Genomic DNA, 19,291 nt, shown 5'->3' on the forward strand with positions numbered 1-19,291 from the left:
CCGACGAAAAACGTGATTTGCCAATTGATTTGTGATATTGCACAGCGCTATATTGCCCAGGAGCGAGTTAATTGGCGATTGAGGGCGCTCCTTCACTTGTTTTCCTTTAGAGTAAAAACGAAAGAATTTAGGCCCCCGTACTGGCAACTTTCGTTAGGGTAGTTCATTTACTCAAACTGAACGTAACGCAGTAAAATGTATTATAAAATTTATGTACCATGCAAATTCAATATTTTCTCAGTGATATTTTATGTGTCGTTTTTGAATTAGTGTAACGTCAAGTTCGTCAAAATGGAGGAAATAAAAAGCACCGACTGTAAGAAGTTGTACTGCTGCTGTTGCTACAATGTGAAGGGAAATTAGCAGTTTATTTATTGATTTTTTGCTATTTTTGTTTTTATGTCAATTACACGCTCTTGATCTACTCCCTAAAGCATGCTGAAACATCAGCTATTTACACAATAAACTAATAACAAACTCTTTACATCCATTAACACAGAGGACCATATCTGTTACCATGTTCCAAAACATGGAAGAGTAAGCAGACAGTTGCAAAACATTTATGTGTGTCTGAAGACGGTTTGCAGACGACTTACGTCTTGACCAAAAGTGATATCCTGAAAATAACACCATCACCACTTTGTCATGGTTTAAACAAATCCACTTGAGGTAAACAAATAGTGCCAGCAGTGAGAACATTACAGACACAATGATAACTTGTACGGAAGCTTCATATAACACCAATTGAAATCGGGATCACAGCTATCTTACACTGTTGCTAATACTATCATATACATAAAACCATAAAATGATGGGATCACAGCTAGATTAAACCGTAGTTAGAACTAAACATCTTTTGTTTGCTGTTGCTCTGCAACCATTCTAGATGTTGCTATAATACTATAAATAGCTTATCATTTACAAACAATGATGACTTGAGAAATCACATTTCAGTTTTACCACACTATTTATTTCATTATTACACTATTTATTCAATTATTTATTACATTATCATAAGTTCATTACATTAGGAATATAATTCGAATGAACAATCAGTCGTCAAGATTTGTGTTTCTTTTTCTTTGTTTTGGTTTTGCCCTCTGAAGAGTCACGGATATCTTTTATCTTGTGTTTTATCTCAGACACATGTTTCTTTGCAATGCAAGTCTCATTTTCTAGATCCTCATCTTTACTGCGCTTTCTTTTTTTAGATTTCTTTTTCTTTTTCAAAATCCCCTGCACTTCACCTTGAAAACTATCTTCCTTCATGTCTGAAGACGTTTTTTCAGAATCTGATTTATCTTGATCGATTTGAATTTTCTCACAGTCACTCATTTCTTTCTTGTTTTCTTTAATTTTCTTCTTCTTTCCTTTCTTCACACTGATGCAAATGTCAGCATCACTGTTCTTCTTTCTAGCAGATGCCTTGTCAGTGGAAATTACATCATGTGTTTCAGTCAATGAATTATTATCAAGTTCTAAAGTCCTAAGTTTCTGCTTCTTGCGTTTCTTTCGCGAGGTATCTTCTTGTACACTTTGTGAACTCGTATCAGTAATATTATCATTATTGAGGTCATCACTAGAATTATCAAGTTTTCTTTTACTTGATTTTTTCTTCTTTTTCTCAACATTTTTATCTTCATTCTTGTAACCAGGATCTGACTTGTCCTGGTCTTTGCTACTCATTTCAGTGTCTACTATCTCTTTCTTTTTCTTCTTTTTCTTCTTCTTCTTTTCTTTCTTTACATCACTGCATCTCTCAAGCTCGTCGATTTTCTGTCCCATCCATATACAATCATCAGAATTATCCTCATTCATTTCACCTGATGAATTCCTACCATCAATTGGGTCAACTGATGAATTTATATCTGGCTCATTTCTTGAACTATTCTGTTTCCTTTTCAGAGCTGCCATCTTTTGCGAGAAATATTCTTGCAGACTTTGTGAACTAGTGACGGTTACTATTCCATGGGTTGGAGTTGAACTTCCACTTCCTGAGCTTTCATCCTGGAGAAAAAAACAATCATTGTTATGATCTCTAAAGCTATCGGCGTCCATATATTGCCAAGGTAGAGAGCATAAATAATGAAAAAATACCGTCAAGGACAGTGTGCTCACATTCGGTTTGAATCGGTCCATTCGAGAAATATTTAAACCAGGAAAAACAAGAATAACAAATGCAAATAAGGTCTCCAACTTAGGTACTGGAGGTCATCTTTAGGAACATGCATATCAACTTCTATAGCAATGGGACAAGCAGATCCTACATGCATAAGCAAATGTCAACAACAAAAAATAGACAGAGAAGGTTTGATAAGAAGAAAAGGTGGGAGTGGGTAAAAAAATGTACAAGGGATCTGGTAAAAAAGTAATGCTACCTCATCAATCTTCTAAACCCTACCCCCTCCAGAATATCAAATGTTCCATCCCTTGGTATTACATAATGCTAGATGACAGGAAATATATTTACAACCTTGGGTATTTTTTGATTGATGCCATGAGTGTTATCATTCTAATGTAAACAGCACTTAAGTTAGTTACAGATGGTGAAATGCCTTCCACTGTGGGTGGTGATTACAACAGCTGGAATTATCCTGGATCCAAATTTCTCATCAGTTCTTGTATGTCTTACATAGAAAAGTTGCAAAAATTGGTCCGCAATGAAAAATTCACCTAAGCTTTGTTTTCTGGATCAAATTTTCCTACAAATTGATACCAAATATGACAAAATTATGTTCACAGCCTTCAAAACTGTCTCACAACATATCCTGGGTTGGTGTAGGTCATTTAAGGTCACAAACTGAGAAAATTACCTAAAATATACAAATTTGGGGGTTTCCCAACACTTTGAGCAGAAAATGTATCTAATAACATCCCTCGGGACTTTATACCAAATTACAAAGCTATCAAAGAAGTAATTTTGAGAACAAGTTTTCTTGACCAAAAATGACAATATTGTCTTCAAAATACAAATTTGTATATTTCAGGACAATTTCCACTTATCTAACTATTGTCATCTCTGTACTGTTTAAGATTTTTTGACCAAAAATGACAAAATTGCTCCAAAATAGTAATTTTCCCAATTTTGTCATAATTTCAACAAATTAGAAGCGTAACACCCTTGCAAAGATCCAACCCAAATTTGAGAGCAATTGGGCTGGCGGTTTCAGAGAAGAAGAATTTTTACTGAAAATGAGAAAAATCACCAAAAAATTCAGTAAAATACAAAATTAAGGATATCTTCACAATATTCATAAAACTGTATAAGGTTCACCTAAGGTACTTGCACACAAATTTTCAAAGCAATCAAAACAGCGGTTCTCGAGATATTGATTCTTGACCATTTTCACATTTTGTAAGCTCATTTGCATAATTTTGGCAATGCAGACTTCATTTGAACAAAATCCCATCTATAGCCCAGGATGCATCCACACACCAAATACCAAGCTGAAATGAGCAGCGGTTTGCTGTTTTGATGTTGACGGACATACTGTACATACATACATACATACATACATACATACATACACACATACATACAGACGCCATCGACTTCAGCTTATACGATAAACTCACATTGGTATAACCAAATGTGAGCTAAAAATCATAAAGCTAACTTCTTTGTGATTTATTTGAGCCCATAATGGATGCAAGCAAACTTTGCACAACAAAATGTATGAGACAAAGCTCAGTACGGAGTGCAAAGTATGCTTGGCTCCATTATGGGCCAGGAAGGGTACATATTAATGCTATTATAGCAATGCTAGTGAATTTGTAGATGTAGAAAACATTACTGGCCAGAACTGACCAGTACTGGATAATTGGATAATTGGCTATATCAGTAATAATCAGGGGGAGGATGTCACTAAATTCACTGTTATTGACAAAGCTGTGATATAATTGTTAATTTCCTTTTCTCATCTGTAAGTGACTGATGCACAGTGCAGTTGATTCGCTGGCAAACAAGTAAATATCAAGTTCTTATGATATTTTGCTGGTTCTTTGTTGGGTGAACTTGCCATTCAGTTCATTTTGGGTAAGTTCAATGGGAAAACAAACCTGAGTATCTTTATCTGCTATATCTGTTGTCTCTGTTATGGGTGTTGATGACTGGCCGTTTGTCACTGCTGAGAACGTCACTGGTGGACTATCAGTCTTTGTGCCAATTATGCAAGCCAAGTCTTTTTTACTGTAGACACTGAGATCTTTTCCTCTGGTGAACTTCTTGTAGCTGATAAAGTCATCATGAAGAAACAGAGTAGCGTTAACACAGTCAAGTCAAGTTATGCAGAGCATGAATATTTAATTCACAGATGCATTGAATCCTTGGTGAATTGTTCATGGACCAATGCAAGATCCATCTTGTTCGGAAGGAAAATGAGAAATCTAATAAGCTTTACTTCATTAGTCTACACACTGACGACTAAGGATTTATTACTCTTCGGCTTTACAATATTCTCTTACAGCTCCGATGTCTTCTTGAAAAGTGTTACATTCACTGAAAGCAAGTATGTTATTCAAGTTGAAAATGTACGTAGTGAAAGAAATTTGTCATTTGTATTGCACTCCCCAGTTGTCAGGCCCATCATGACATGCTAGGGTTTAATCTTCATATGTTTTCATCAATGTAAACAATTTTTCAGACTCAAGGAGAAAGGCTGTTTATAGTATTCTTAACTGGCCTTAATGCTATGAAATTGTTACAAGTGTTATGCGCATCTGTCATGTGTTTTTCTGGGTTATATTATCTTCGGCGATCTCTAATATACTGTTTAAGATTTTTCAGCATTTTAATGTCTTTAGTAGATCTGTAAAAACTACCTTTTTTTAAATCTAGTCTATTTTCTTGTGTTTTAGTGGCTGTTTTTGTTTGCTTTTCATTGTTTATGGACACTTGTTTTAATCACTCTGATTAATTCTCATATATTTGTAGACAAATAACATCATGTCCTGTTATTGTCCAGACGTAGTATTATATATGTAAATCCATATAAAATCAAAACGATTTTGATGCTTACTGCACTCTCTTTTTTGACCTTTTGGATATTTCTTCAAGGCTTGTAGTGTCGGCATTGGAGGATTCTTTCTTTTCAGTGGTATCGTTACCATAGGTCTGATTCAGCTGAGCTAAGAGACTATTGAAATCATCTTGATTTGCCAACCAGTTGTCTTCCGATCTGTGATTGGCTCCAAGACCTGAATGAAAATGAGGATTCATCAGATATGACTTGTACACAAGTATGCTTCTTTCAATCGCGTCTAGTTTCATGGAATTAAAATGCACACGACACTGCTCATGTTAAAACCATTGAGTTACCTTTAATGCATAATAGAATACAAGTTTTCACATTAATTAAAAGAGATACAAACTCCATGAATTTTAATAAGGCAAGTCAATTATTTATCATGCATTCCTGAAACCATCACTACTTGGTACTTGTATTATGAGATAAATGAGGACAGAAACAGTGTTTTGTTAAGTTTTGGCTGCACAGCTGACTGCTTTGCCAACTCAAGTACTTTTTTATACTGTTAACTAATTTGGTTGCTCTGTCATAAAAAATACAAAGAGGAAATCCTGGTAAATTGACAGGAAACCATGGTAATATCTACCAGAATTCCATCTTTGGCAAAATGTAGTGAATAAGTATCTAAATGCCCAAATGGTGTGATGATTTGATACTGTAGAGTCATTAATTTTCATGGGGATTTAATTTCATTGTTTTTGTCAGCAAAACTAGATTATATTATTATTTAACACTTTCACTGGGATTTAATTTAGCAGATTTTATGTTTCAGCAAAAACAGCAAAAATCCCAGTGAATAATTAATGCTTTTACAGTAACTTGACTACACAGCTTCTCTATTCGGTACCCACATTATGATTGAAAGCTGTAGAAAGACATTGTCAATGTAAAGTATAAAAGCGGCTTACATTTGCAATCAATAAAAAAGTTGTCTCAAGATTTACCTAAATTATCATCCTTTTTAACAATTTTGACATGTTCTGTTCTTCCATGTTGATTTGCACCAAGTCCTCTGCCCGGTTTCCATCCCATCTTCTGCAGCATCCGCTGTCCGAACTTATCTGAATCTACAAGAACACACAAAAAAAGAATGAATGTGACAAACGTCATTTGAGCTTTTTATACAACATGGCACTTCACTCACTTTAACACAGATAACATTCACCATGACCATGTGTGGCACACGTCACTGGCAACTTTGGTCACAGCTCAATGAGCAAGGAGCCCCAACAAAAGAGAGAAAGATTTGGATTCTACAAGCACAACAACATGAAGAACATATCAAGAACAGAGTTTCATCAGCAACTTAAGACAGCAATTGGTTGCTATGCTATGGTCATTTTTGCTGCTGAATTATTACTGAGTATCCTCGCAGTTGCACTGCGTGTACATTACGTATTGAAAACAATAACATGGAACTTTATGATTAAGTAAGTCATGTGTTATAACACCTATTACTCCGTCTCCCTTCTGATAGTGGTTATAAACCTTTACTGGTTGATGACAATTTGGGGTGAAAGTGGAGTTTTTTCGGGTTTTTTAAGGTGGTTATGGAATGAGCTGGTACTTGGGCCGAAGAAGTTTTGGTGCAAACTGGTTTGGGATGTGAATCGGCATGGGATGACACAAGGTGGTTGGTGCAACTTGGTGTTGGACCAAGTGTCTTGCAACCCTTATCGACACAGCTACTACGAGGTCACCAGACCACATCTCTATTAAAAAGGACACTTTTTTCAGTTATGGTATAATGATAAATCTAAAGGGTATTTGACTTGTCTGTTTAGGACAGCTGTCCAGTTGGGAAAAATTTCCCTGAGGCATGTCCCTTATAATCAGGTTTCACATTAAAATAAGTATACGTTCCACTTACTTTTAATATTTACTTTTTAATTTTCCAATGTTTTGCTCCTAATAACCAGGCTTATTTGTGGATATTTTTCTTGCCTCACTGTATTTCAGTGTACTAAACACGTTGGTTCTTTGCCTATTTTAGGGCAAAGTTGAACACTACTGCCACCAATAGACCTACAATATTTCAGTTGTTTTCTTTTTCCAGTGAAACACGAGAAAGCATTGGGAGTAGTGGGGATGGGCGACCACCGACGCCGTACGAGTGAGTAGTGCTGTAGGTACCATACTGGTAGCCACAATTGTAGCTGCAATAATTGTAGCCCATGGGCTGTGCGTCAGCTTTTTCTGACGTGTTGGTTGTGTAGCGCCGGCCCAGGCCAGCTACATAAAGACACATCCTCATCAGAAAATGACGGAGCACGGCCCGTGGATAGCTCTGGGCCGTTCTGATCTGGCTTCTTTCGTGTTGGCTGTTGCGCCAAGGGTTGCAGGGCCACGGCTGGTGTACATGTTCAAACACTATTAAAATTGTAACTGAAGGCCTCTGTGATCTCGGTTCTACATGATGGGATGGGAGTATAATAGTGCCATACATGGTACTGATGCGCCAATAACCGAACACAACCAGCTGGAGGATTCGATTAGCTGATCAGTATCAATAACACGTGGCCCTGCGTACCGTGCTGTGTGTTCCCGGTGTTCAGATGTGGTGTGGGAGGCCGTATAACGCCGGGAACGCACAGCACGGTACGCAGGGTTACAATGGCACGTTGCAGTTGAGTCAGTTACTACTTCATCATGTGTTTGTCTGTATCAATGAAAGCTCTTTTCAGCCTTCCTAAGGGCCTTCAAAATGGTTCACTTTCTGTAAAAGTTGCATTATCACTCTTTGATAGCTTAATTGTACTTATTATGGCATATGGCTGCGAAATATGGGGACATGAAATCAATGACATGTGTAATTTTCTCAATGATGTTAGTTTATCTTATTATAGATTTACCCTAGGAATCTCTAAACATGCACCATCTGATGGTGTTGTTGGAGAGCTAGGTGGATATCCAATTCACTTTCTGGTGATAAAGCACATGCTCAAAGCACATGCTCATTCTATTTTCATCCACAAGTTTAATAATCCTGGCTTTCTTGATTTGGAAAGACAGAGAAAAGTTCATGTCTATCTTTACTGACAAAGATAAACTACCTCTTGCTAAATGTATTTCTTGTACTTTAGTTCCTAGCAGCAGCTTCATCCAGTGTTTGTTGAAGTCTGCATCTTTGGCTTTTGTAATTTTTTTGCCTTACCACACTAAATGAGTGGGTTGTTGATCAATACATGTAACATAAAGTGTAAAGTATAACTATCAGTCCACGGCTTGCTGCGAAAACGAGCCCTGCCACTCCTTGACATGTTCCACTCGAATGAGCTACCCGAGTGGCAAAGGCCGCGGATTCGCAGCAATCCACGGCGCGAGCGGCGCACGGCCAGAGGGACCGTGCCTGAATGGTGACGGCGTTCAATAAGCTATGATAAACACACTTTGGGAGGTATCACCATTCCTTGATCGACGGGAAAAACTCACGAAAACCCATAAGCCCTTACCATTTGCCCAAAGTGTGTTTCTCGGGTCCGTAGACCACTTTTGCCGGTTCTTCGATTCGGCCAACATCGCCATGCTGCTGGCTGTACGCCCTTTGACCCAGGAAGTCAAACTCTCATCACTCTCTCGCGAGATTTGTCCGTATTTGGAAATTTGGAATTTAAAAATCCAAAGACTGGCCAATCAACGCATATATGCATATCAGCCCTTGCCCAATCAGCTTTGTCGTGGAACACGAACCGCTCATTTCAAACGCTGTCCATTCTTGAAATGCACATAAGGTAGTAGCGATAACTCCACATTTTAACAAATATTTTGCAATCACAGAGAAATTCGGCATCGAAACAGTAGAGTTTCGATAATAATTCTTACGTGCGTTAAAATCTTAGTTTAATCAGCAACAATGTCGAGCCGACATCGCCCAGACGACCCAAGACTGAAGGAAATTCCGGACATCGTAGTCGACCCGACTAACAACAAGCGGTACATGAAGGGTCGATTCCTTGGAAAGGTAATCTTTTATATTGTGTACCTTATTTCTCTTGTTTATTATCAGGTATGGGATATCGACCAGTATTACCTATCACAGTTTAGTTTATCAATGTACCGACCCTGGCAATAATATGTGTCTTTCAAAAGGTAAACATTGCAATGTTTTCAATATTTTATTGTCATATAAAGTACATGTCGAGTCTTGATTTCGTTGATTGAAAGAGATCGACCCGGGACTTTTAAAAATGCTGGTATGCCGGTACCACTTCAAGTGTCCTCTATCTATCTATATTTCCATTTAAACTGAAAAAAAATGTTATGGAATATAGCAATGATACAGGCTATGTTTGATTTGAAGGTTTTTTCGTCGAATGCGCATTTTTTTTAAAACCGTTACGGCCTGACCCATTGTCTTGGGTAAATGCGTAAAGTTAAATGGACCTCAAAATACTGAGCAATGATTTCAGCATTTGCTACATTCCAACAATTTCTGTGTATTTCATTGTCAGTAATCGGTTTTTATGTGGCTTCGCTTGAAAATACTGCATACTGTGTAACGGTGTATACGTCACCAGTGTGAATGTCAGTATGGGTGTATACGCGGTGTATCATCAATTAGCATTAGGAATTTAAAAATCGGGAAGGATGCCAAGAACTGGTATCAGCAAACAGTTGATCGTGAAATAACGTTTTTTTTGGCTTGATATTGCAGGGTGGATTTGCAAAATGTTACGAGATGACAGATGTGGACACACAACAAATCTTTGCATGTAAAATAGTACCAAAAGCACTACTGGTTAAACCTCATCAAAAAGACAAGGTATGGTTGGTTACTTTATAAAGTCTGAAATTTGTAAACAAAATTATTACATTTCCATGAAGGTAAAAAAGTTAACTGTATACACATTTCCATGAAGGTAAAAAAGTTAACTGTATACCATGGATGTGAAAGTTTACTATTTACTTGTGTAATTATTGTTTGAAGTTAGGTTGACTTAAAGTGTACATAATATTTTTCGTAACCAACTTTCAGATGACAATGGAAATAGCCATACATCGCAGTCTGAATCATCCACATGTTGTTGGGTTTCATGGATTCTTTGAGGACAAAGACTTTGTATTTGTTTTACTGGAACTTTGCCGTCGACGGGTATGTAGTTTATGTAGTTTATAATTATTTTTTCGACAATCATTAGTCATTTGTAATAATTTTTTTTTAAATACAATTTACAGAATTTTAGTGTAAACTAAAGACAATGCTATCCTGAGGTTCCCTTTGCTTAGTGCTGATGACAATCAAATATGGCAAGAGAAGTTCAAATTCAGTACTGTCACTCAGTCATAAACATGATAATGACTATGATTTCTTGCAACGTTAAATGCCATCACAGTGCTTTTAGGTCACTGCATGTAGCACAGGTGTCACACTTACCACAAGCACGGTCCCTCCACAAAAGATGGTGTTGTGAGTTGCTTTGTGTATCCCAAAGTCAGACTGCTTAGTACCACAAACATGAGGTGGCGTTTTGCATATTGATTAGTTTTGCATTTTAAATTTGAACACATGTACCCCTTTGAAACCTTCAAAAAATATGGGTTACTTGATTCTTTATTCATAATAACTCTCTATATAATTAGTTTAACTTCTCTAAGTTTCAAAGGGCCATTAGCTTGATCAGCTATACCATAGACAGTAGAGGGAGAATCCCATTCTACTATCTTAGTGTCTATGGTGATACCTATTGATGGTATGTTAACATTTCTCTTGAAACACTATCATTCATGATACAATGCACTGTTTGTGTTTAGGCAAAAAAAATTGATTTGTTTCTGGTCACTGCTCGCATCACTTCAAAGTGTGAGCGTCAACTGTTTTTCCTGTTTTTCATTTGCCCCAATGGAGAAAAGGGAAAAATGTATCAAATTCCACCAAAAATAAAAAAAACTGCGTCACCGCATCAATTTTGCCACATGTCAATGACCAGAATCAAGCCTTTTTTTTTTCTTTTTTTTCCTCAAAGTTGAATTCCAACTCAGACCAGAATTTGCTTGTCAACAATAACAAGCTGAATACTGTATATGAACATGCTTTGGAGAGTAGACTGAGAAACTGAAGTTGACATTAAAAGCAAAAGAAGTAAAAAAAATCATCAAAAGTTACAGCTATCTAGAATAATTCAACTGTAATTCTTAACTAATCTTGAGAGGATTGTTTCCACCAGCATTGTGGGTTGAATGACCTGTCAATCTGGTAATAACTATGACTTGATTCCTTATGGCACAATTTTCAGTCGCTGATGGAACTCCATAAGAGAAGAAAAGCAGTGACGGAGCCAGAAACTCGGTACTTCATGCGTCAGATCTTGTTGGCTACTGTCTACATTCACAAACAGAAAGTGATCCACAGGGACTTGAAACTTGGCAATCTGTTTTTGAATGACCAGATGGATATAAAAATCGGGGACTTTGGTCTTGCAACTCGGGTTGATTATGACGGAGAGAGGAAAAAGTGAGTCTGACTTCCCTTTGTTAAATCACTTAAAGTTCTATGCTGAATGCTTCAACCAAGATTGAATTTCTATTCTTGTGAAATCAAAGAATGCTCAGTTTATATGAGACTGTATTTTCAATATTACTCTGAAGATATGACATCTGTTTGAATTTCATACAGTTTGTTAATGTGTAATTTCTGCAATTCATTTTCTGAAATTTATCAAAGATTATCCAGGAAGTTAATGGAATTTTGACTGCACCATTATGGCCAGCTTCTTTGAAACCAATAGCTGACAAAGTTGTTAAACAAGCATCACAACATTGATTACTTATTGCTTCAATGGTTTTTTTTTCCTGGCAGAACGTTGTGTGGAACACCAAACTATATAGCTCCAGAGGTGCTTTACAAAAAAGGTCACAGTTATGAAGTAGATACGTGGTCAATAGGATGCATCTTGTAAGTCATTTTCAATACCGAAAGCCCAACTTGTGTAAAATATTTAACAGTTTAATTGTTTTAAACCAATTTACTGCCTATTTCACAATTTTGTGAAAAGTGGTTATTTTTCCAAACAGATTTATGCTAAACCAACATCAACAGTCATATTCATATGATTAAACAGCTTTCCTTACATTTTGATAATGTTTATTTGTCACAGGAAAACACCTCAGAAAGAGAAAAAATTCTATTTTGTCTGGAGTTCATGGACAAAATCATCTGTTAGCATTCGGCAATGGGGTAATTTTTGACACTTTTGCAGTTAAGCACTGTATGTACCCCAGTTGACTTTATGCAAGTGTCCCAACTGTCAAAAAAGAGCAGTTCTGCCCTTTGACACATTATGTTAGGCTACTTTCAGAAAAAGACCTGCAATTTCATAATCATTATGTTAAATGTTTTTTGTGTTTTTTTCTAAGATTTTGACAATGCCACCCAAACATGACAATAATTGTTTCATTTTCATTTTTTTTACAGATACACATTATTGGTTGGTAAGCCACCATTTGAGACAACGTGTCTTAAAGACACGTACGCTCGCATTAAAAAGAATGAATATTACATCCCCTCAAGGATATCACCACAGGCCAGATTCCTGATACAAAAATTGTTACGTAGTGATCCGTCTGAAAGGCCCACAATACAAGGCATCCTCGATGACGAATTCTTCAAGTGCGGGCCACTTCCATCAAGGTTGCCCACGTCCTGTCTCACTACTGCTCCAAGATTCAGTATAGCAGCACCAGTGTCATCAGTTAGGAAACCATTACTGGAGAAAAATGGAAAAGAAGGTGCGTTATCGCTTCGTTGAAACCAAAAATCAAAATTCCTGCACTACCATATCTGAGACATTTCCAAGTGTTATGTATCACAATACATTTGATCAATAGTGATCTTCTGACAAGATATTGTTTATTAAATGTTCTAAAAGATCTTCCACCTCTTCAAGGAATGGTCATAATTAATATCTTGAATAACATTTTTTGATGGGAGAAAATAAACCGATCCAGAAAATTATGATTTCTCAATAAAGTTATGGAAGTGTGATACCCATGTTGACAATTTGAAGGGTCAGTAGCCGTAACTTTTAATGAATTTTTCACAGTTTTTGTCTTGTATGTCGATAGCAAGTTCTTGTTCTAGTTCCCAAAGCATGTTCAACACCCACTACTTAGCTTGTCAACACAGCTTCTACATGTGCAGAATGCGATTACATGGTTCCAGTCCAGACAAGAATTCATACGTCAACAATAATGATGCAGTCTACACATGACATGTACAGGCGGAGGTGACACGCTGAACACTGGCTACCTCAACATGCTTTTTAGACAAACGAGATTCTGTAGATGACATTACAGACAAAAATGGTGGAAAGCCTCTAAAAGTTATTGCTTACTGCCCCCATGATAGAAATGCCTTTTTTGACATCAGAACATTCTAATCAAGTGATCAAAAAATGGAGAGGTTTGTCAAATAAACATGGTCACTTTTTTCCATGTCTAATGCAAACAGATACAGTGTCTTCAAATGGATTCAAAAAAGAGACTGAGGCTTTGAGGAAAATAGCCAATACTCAAGGAAAGCAAGAAGAGAATTGTAAAACAGATGGTGGAAGAGGAATCCTCCCTTCAGAAGAAGGTAAATGAATGTATAAGGTTATACCCGTGTCATGTCACATGCGGTCCAGTCTTTGAAATTTATTTGCATGTAAGACTATTCTTGACTAAAAAACTAGTCAATGTGACGTTTCAGTGCATTACTTAGTTTGTTTTTATATCACACATAGTTCAGAGGAAGTAACTTTCAAAAAATAATATTTTTAATATATATATACCTGTCCAGTGAAGCAATTTCAAGAAAAATTTTAAATCGTACCTGCCCTGTAAATTGCAAACTGCAATGATTTCTGTAGTAAACAAGAATGAACAGGTGTAGCTCATGATTAAATGTAACCGTAATCATAACCTTGTTTCACATTTCATTAATTTAACAGGTGGTGAACCATCCGATTGTTATCTATCAGATTTACTATCTCAGTTGAACTCTGTGAACGGTTCAAACCCATCAGCCAAGCCTAACATTGACCAAGGTAAGCCACCGCTAACTGTGCATTCTCCTTGTTACAAATAAGCCTAAATACCATTTCTATGACAAGTGTGTGGGATTATTTGTGAAGCAGTATCTTTTTAAGTTCAGGTGATGGAGACCTGACGGTAGCTCTATTTCTTCAAACTTTATTACTACAGCTACATTGAACTACTGCTACAATAACATATCATTTCAGTGGGAGGATAAGTGACGACCAGCTCCAGTGGTGAGCGATGCCCTGTGAGCACATGCACACATGCCACGATGCACACATTCACTAAAGTTAAGAGATTAATTCAGGCTGTGATAGCCAGTTTTGGCGGGAAAGAATAGAAGTGTATTTGGCTTTGATTAGAGATGAATCACGTCAGAAAGAATTAGATATATGTGTAAACACAGGATATTGGAAAGGAACTGACAAGATGGCAATCTCTCCACATTGTCAAGGAATTAAGAAGTAGCTATCTCTGTATAACATTTCTCAACAACAAGAGCCGATGGAAAATGAGTGTTATGCAGTGATAACTCTCACCAATACCATGCTTCTTTCAAAATGTTTCAGCTGCACTGCTTCATTTAAGGAAAAATTAGCCAACTGTCACCACTCAGACATTTTCAGTATTTTCTCCAGGTATCTCTATCTGCTTTTAAATCAGGGGGGATTTGGTTCTGACTGAGGGTGACAGCAAATATCAATAAAAGACAGTCCCTTTTTATTTTTTTTATTTTTTCATCCAGTAAATTAGAAGCCTACACAAATTGTTCACACTTCATTCAAATTCAAACACAGTTTTGTAATCTGCAGGCAAACTCTAGTCGACAGTCTTTCAGTCTTTATCACATCCTCCTGGAGATAGGAAGCTGATACAACTTTACAGATAAAGCTACAGATAAAGGATTAAATCAATTATGTCATTTGACATCATAGTCTGTAATCACATTGTAGAATACTGCTATCAATACTCTCTGTAATACATGGGTGACAAGTCACATGTGTGTGTTTGTTTTAGTGGCAACTTTGATTATAAAATAGACCGGGATTTGCCTACTCTGAGGAAAAATCACTGTATTTTTAGTTCAAAGAGATTGAAATGTCTGTGGCTGTTCATTGCTGCTTTGATGTTGCGGAAAAACAAGCAAGTATATACTGTTCCTCTCCATCTTGACTGTCAGTGCAAAAATATTTTGTGGTGTATTGTGAGAAGTCAGTTGTGTTTGTGAAATTTCTTGCCTCAATATTTGCTGTTACACTACTTTTCTTCGAATTATTTGTGTTTTAGATGAAGCAGAGGATCCTGCAGCTGTTCCCGTCTACTGGGTCAGTAAGTGGGTGGACTACTCGGACAAGTACGGTCTCGGATACATGCTCAGCGATGACAGTGTCGGTGTCAGGTACAACGACAACACCAAACTTCTTCTCTACAGCAATGGAGAGTAAGTACATCATCAACACTTCCCTCTCAAGCAATTAAAATTCCATCCTGACTATGTTGTGAAGAGCAGCGTTGTCCACAAACTGAAAGATCTGTCACTAGAGGGCGCTTACTTTCACTCCTATGGATGATCTCACACTACTGCTGTTCAAGCAACCAGAATCATTTAACCGCACAAGCAACAAACAAACGGTACACTGAATATTTACTGTACTCTTTCAACTTTGAACAATCAAGAAATGATTTATATGTTCTAAGCCTGGAGGAATAATGAGAATTGAATAATTCAGAAAATCCATGGAAGGCTACCAATTTGATAACCAAACCTATACTGACACCATATTCTCTCTCTTTTGATAGAACTCTGCAATACATTGAAAAAGACGGCACAGAGAGTTTCTATAAACTCAAAGACTTTCCTGAACATCTCACCAAGAAAATGACACTACTGAAATATTTCCGGAATTACATGAATGAAAACTTATCTAAGGTAAGACAAATTGTCGCCAAATTTTTTTGTACTCATTAGTTTTGTTTGTATCATGAGGATAAATGATATAAGTAACATAGTTTGACCCTAAGATATTTACCAATATTTCTTAGTTTGTTTTGGGCTTTCTTGTCATTTTCTTGTATTTTTGTCAAATGTTTTGAATGTCTTAAATTTCAGGTAATGATTTATCAGATGACCTTTTTTGAATATTGGCAAAATAAGATATTATTAATTACCAGCAGCATGAATGTAATTTAGCATTGTTATTTATTCATTCTTGTTGACTAGGCTGGTGCTCAAATGACTCCCAGAGATGGCGATGACATGATACGCCTTCCGTTCTTGAACGCTTGGTTCCGTACACGCAGTGCAATTGTTATCCATCTGAGCAATGGAACCCTTCAGGTGAGTTGCCCGGTACTCTGTTATGCTTTAAATGAATAGTGAAATATTAGTTTTGGTTTGTATTGATATGTTTGTGAAAATTCTTCAAAAAATTTTCTTCTTAGAAGTTTGTCAAAACTTGGGTAGCATTTTCTCATACCCACTACCCTCTAATTTTCCCACTTTCCAGGTCAACTTTTTCCAGGACCACACCAAGATAATCATATGCCCCCTGATGTCCGCTGTCACGTACATCGACGAAAAGAAGAACTTCCGGACGTACAGACTTCCACTCATTGAGAAACACGGTTGTTGTAAAGTATTGTCAAATCGCTTGGACTACGCTCGTGCCATGGTGGAGAGACTAATTGTTGCCAAGTCTGGATCTGGCAGAACAAAGTCAACATAGATTTCTCAGATGTTGACAGCAATCTTTCTAATCCAGGGGCAATTATAATTTTACTCATAGCTTATTGAATTAAAAGAGGCTACCTATTTTTGAAGTGGCCTCAATAGAAATATAAATATTTTTGGAACAAACAGGTAGCTGAAGAACATGATATTTGCTTTTCAGAATTTATGTGTACAATCCACGAATGTGAAGAGACAAATATTTCTAATTCTATTATATTTTATTCATACTTTAGATACACATAGGGTAGGTTTGTTAAGAAATGAGTTTTCTTTGTACAATTTGATGCCTTTCTTTCTCCCTCATCCCCTTCTTTTATTACAAAGTTTTTGTTCTGCTGTGGTCTTAGATTATATAATTCATTTCCAACATGAACTAACCATGGATTTATTTGCCAGCCGCTGTTATGTTTGTGAAAATGTCAGTTTGAATGATCTTTTCAAAAGAATTCTGAAAGAAGCTTGTTGATTGGTGCATTTCACCAGAGGTCTGTTATTACAGATAAAACAGCTGGCAACCGCATCTGTTTCATCCATTTGTTTTGCAAATGATATGATCCAACTTTGTTGTACATCTTACTTTTCTAAAAATGCAATGCAACTGATTAAGTGAAGTAAACAAATTTTCATTGGAATGTTAAAAGAATTGCACTTTTGATGTTGATACAAAATCATTATTACATGGAGAAAGGTGTGGCTGTAATTTTTGGAGTCTAACATTTACGGTATTACCATATCATGCGGCAATGTGCACAAATTAAAGACAGCCTTACTTCATGATATTATCACGTGTTTACGGTGATTCTCTGCTGAAAATGATTTTGTAGTAATATGAAGAATATTGTGCTTCTGAGCTCTTTTGTAGTATGGCAGAAATTACATTACCTCACACTTTCACTTGTTGTTGATAATACAATTCAAAAAAAAAATCTCATAATAACTTTAAACTTCCAACGTACAGTTCACTGTAGGTCTGTCTCTCTATTTTTACCACATCATAGTCCTGACTTATGACAGTACACAACAAAGAGAGCTTGGCCAAACCACAACCGTGAAAGAACTAGATGTCAAAAATATTCTGACGGTTTGTCATGGAACGAATTTGGTCTGCAATGTAACTGTGTAAATATCACGAGAAGTCACCCATGGATTTTATTGACTCTACAATATGAATGATGTTTATTTCTTTTCTGTAGTGTATCATTCATTCCTTTTGGAAATCTGATCGGTGAAGCTTCCTCTTTTCTAACACAAAGACGTTGGATAATGCAACAGAGCCTGCATCTGTGTGATTTCTTTGACACAAAATTGCAGTTCTTAAATATATGCTGTCATATTTTGTTCACAAAATGCTTTTCTAATGTAAATACGTAAACTTTGAAAACAAAATGGAGTGTTTGTCTGTGTTGATGTGGCATGAAGTGCTACCCGTTTTATTTTTGTGCCTCACCTGTGTCACTGTCTCTAATCGCTGTATGTGTCTCATCTAAAACTGTCCATTCTTTCACTGCATGTGTCATGAAATGTGAAATCTGTGTTGTAGCTTTTGTCATTGAATTTTGTTGATGTGAAGAATGTTTCCTATTTGAACAGCTTGACTTTTCAATAAATATGTTTCAACAAACAAGTGTGTGTTGGTGTAGTTTATTTGGAACTTCAAGTACCAATATTTACAGTGCGTTACATTTACAGTGTAGGTACCGCGACTCAGCGTATGAGACGAACAAATTTAACGATTTAGCTTTGGAAGCACGACGCATTGATTAATTACAGTAAACCAGCATGGGGCAGCCGCTGTCTTGACTGAGAGATAAACAGTTGGCCAGACTTTATCTACAATGTGACTTGGTTTTTTTACAATTTCAGCTAAGAGTTCAAGAGGTGGTTTTCTCAACAGAAACTAACTAAAACTCCATACATGACATTGTAGATCAAGTGTATCTCTCAGTCTAGACAGAGCAGCTGCCCCATGCTGGTTTACTGTAATTAATCAATCAGTCGGTGACTTTCAAATGAGTCGTTATACCCAAGCTAATCGTTTGTTTTGTCGTGGATTGTGTCCGTCTCATACGCTGAGTTGCGGTACCTAGGTGAAACGCACTGTATCTGTTTCACCCACAGGCGTGATGTTTTCTGGGTAGTTTCTATGAGTGTAGTTTATGCTACGTTCCGACGTTCTCTTCCGTAGCCTAATCACCAAGGTAAGAAACAGAATTATCCGGCCTGCCAAGAAAACTGCACGTTCCAGTCGAAAAATAAACACAAATCCTACATTGAGTTACCTAGTTAGATGCGGAAGGATCTCGGCTGTCCAAAAAACACTCATGTTACGATAAAATGACAACTTTATGAGAAATCTGCCGCGTTTTGACAACATCGGCGTTTCTGATGGCCACCGTTGTAATAACGCAACTCATTATCATAATGGACAGTGTCTGCACATAGAAAGTGGTGAATCTCAGTCTGATGCCATTGATGGCGTTGCTCACGGACCAATCAGCGATGCGGACGGCGTACAATT

General features: G+C 36.8%; 2 protein-coding genes across 2 annotated transcripts; one reads left to right on the forward strand and one right to left on the reverse strand.

Annotated features, from left to right (window-relative positions):
• Nucleotides 1–948: 948 nt before the first annotated feature.
• Nucleotides 949–8,615, reverse strand: LOC139140757 (PIN2/TERF1-interacting telomerase inhibitor 1-like). Its single transcript, XM_070710153.1, has 5 exons — nucleotides 8,480–8,615; nucleotides 5,972–6,094; nucleotides 5,019–5,196; nucleotides 4,060–4,231; nucleotides 949–2,007 (listed from the first exon to the last, which is right to left on the reverse strand). The coding sequence occupies exons 1-5, from the start codon at nucleotides 8,550–8,552 to the stop codon at nucleotides 1,060–1,062; spliced, it is 1,494 nt and encodes a 497-aa protein (XP_070566254.1). The 5' UTR covers nucleotides 8,553–8,615; the 3' UTR covers nucleotides 949–1,059.
• Nucleotides 8,616–8,724: 109 nt separating this feature from the next.
• Nucleotides 8,725–18,397, forward strand: LOC139140756 (serine/threonine-protein kinase PLK1-like). The gene is made up of 12 exons (XM_070710151.1): nucleotides 8,725–8,988; nucleotides 9,682–9,789; nucleotides 10,003–10,119; nucleotides 11,261–11,478; nucleotides 11,824–11,919; nucleotides 12,439–12,752; nucleotides 13,474–13,599; nucleotides 13,955–14,050; nucleotides 15,330–15,483; nucleotides 15,843–15,972; nucleotides 16,264–16,380; nucleotides 16,550–18,397. The coding sequence occupies exons 1-12, from the start codon at nucleotides 8,881–8,883 to the stop codon at nucleotides 16,766–16,768; spliced, it is 1,803 nt and encodes a 600-aa protein (XP_070566252.1). The 5' UTR covers nucleotides 8,725–8,880; the 3' UTR covers nucleotides 16,769–18,397.
• The last annotated feature ends 894 nt before the right edge of the window (nucleotides 18,398–19,291 follow it).

This window comes from Ptychodera flava, chromosome 9 (assembly GCF_041260155.1).
Source record: "Ptychodera flava strain L36383 chromosome 9, AS_Pfla_20210202, whole genome shotgun sequence".
NCBI lineage: Eukaryota > Metazoa > Hemichordata > Enteropneusta > Ptychoderidae > Ptychodera > Ptychodera flava.

Coding starts and splice junctions, on each gene's coding strand:
- LOC139140757 (XM_070710153.1), bottom strand. CDS start 8,552: ATGGCGATGTTGGCCGAATCGAAGAACCGGCAAAAGTGGTCTACGGAC. Junction 6,095..8,479: donor AAACACACTTTGGGCAAATG/GTAAGGGCTTAT, acceptor GTGTTCTTGTAG/ATTCAGATAAGTTCGGACAG. Junction 2,008..4,059: donor TAGCAGATAAAGATACTCAG/GTTTGTTTTCCC, acceptor TTTTTTCTCCAG/GATGAAAGCTCAGGAAGTGG.
- LOC139140756 (XM_070710151.1), top strand. CDS start 8,881: ATGTCGAGCCGACATCGCCCAGACGACCCAAGACTGAAGGAAATTCCG. Junction 11,920..12,438: donor TGGTCAATAGGATGCATCTT/GTAAGTCATTTT, acceptor TTTTTTTTACAG/ATACACATTATTGGTTGGTA. Junction 13,600..13,954: donor AATCCTCCCTTCAGAAGAAG/GTAAATGAATGT, acceptor TTAATTTAACAG/GTGGTGAACCATCCGATTGT.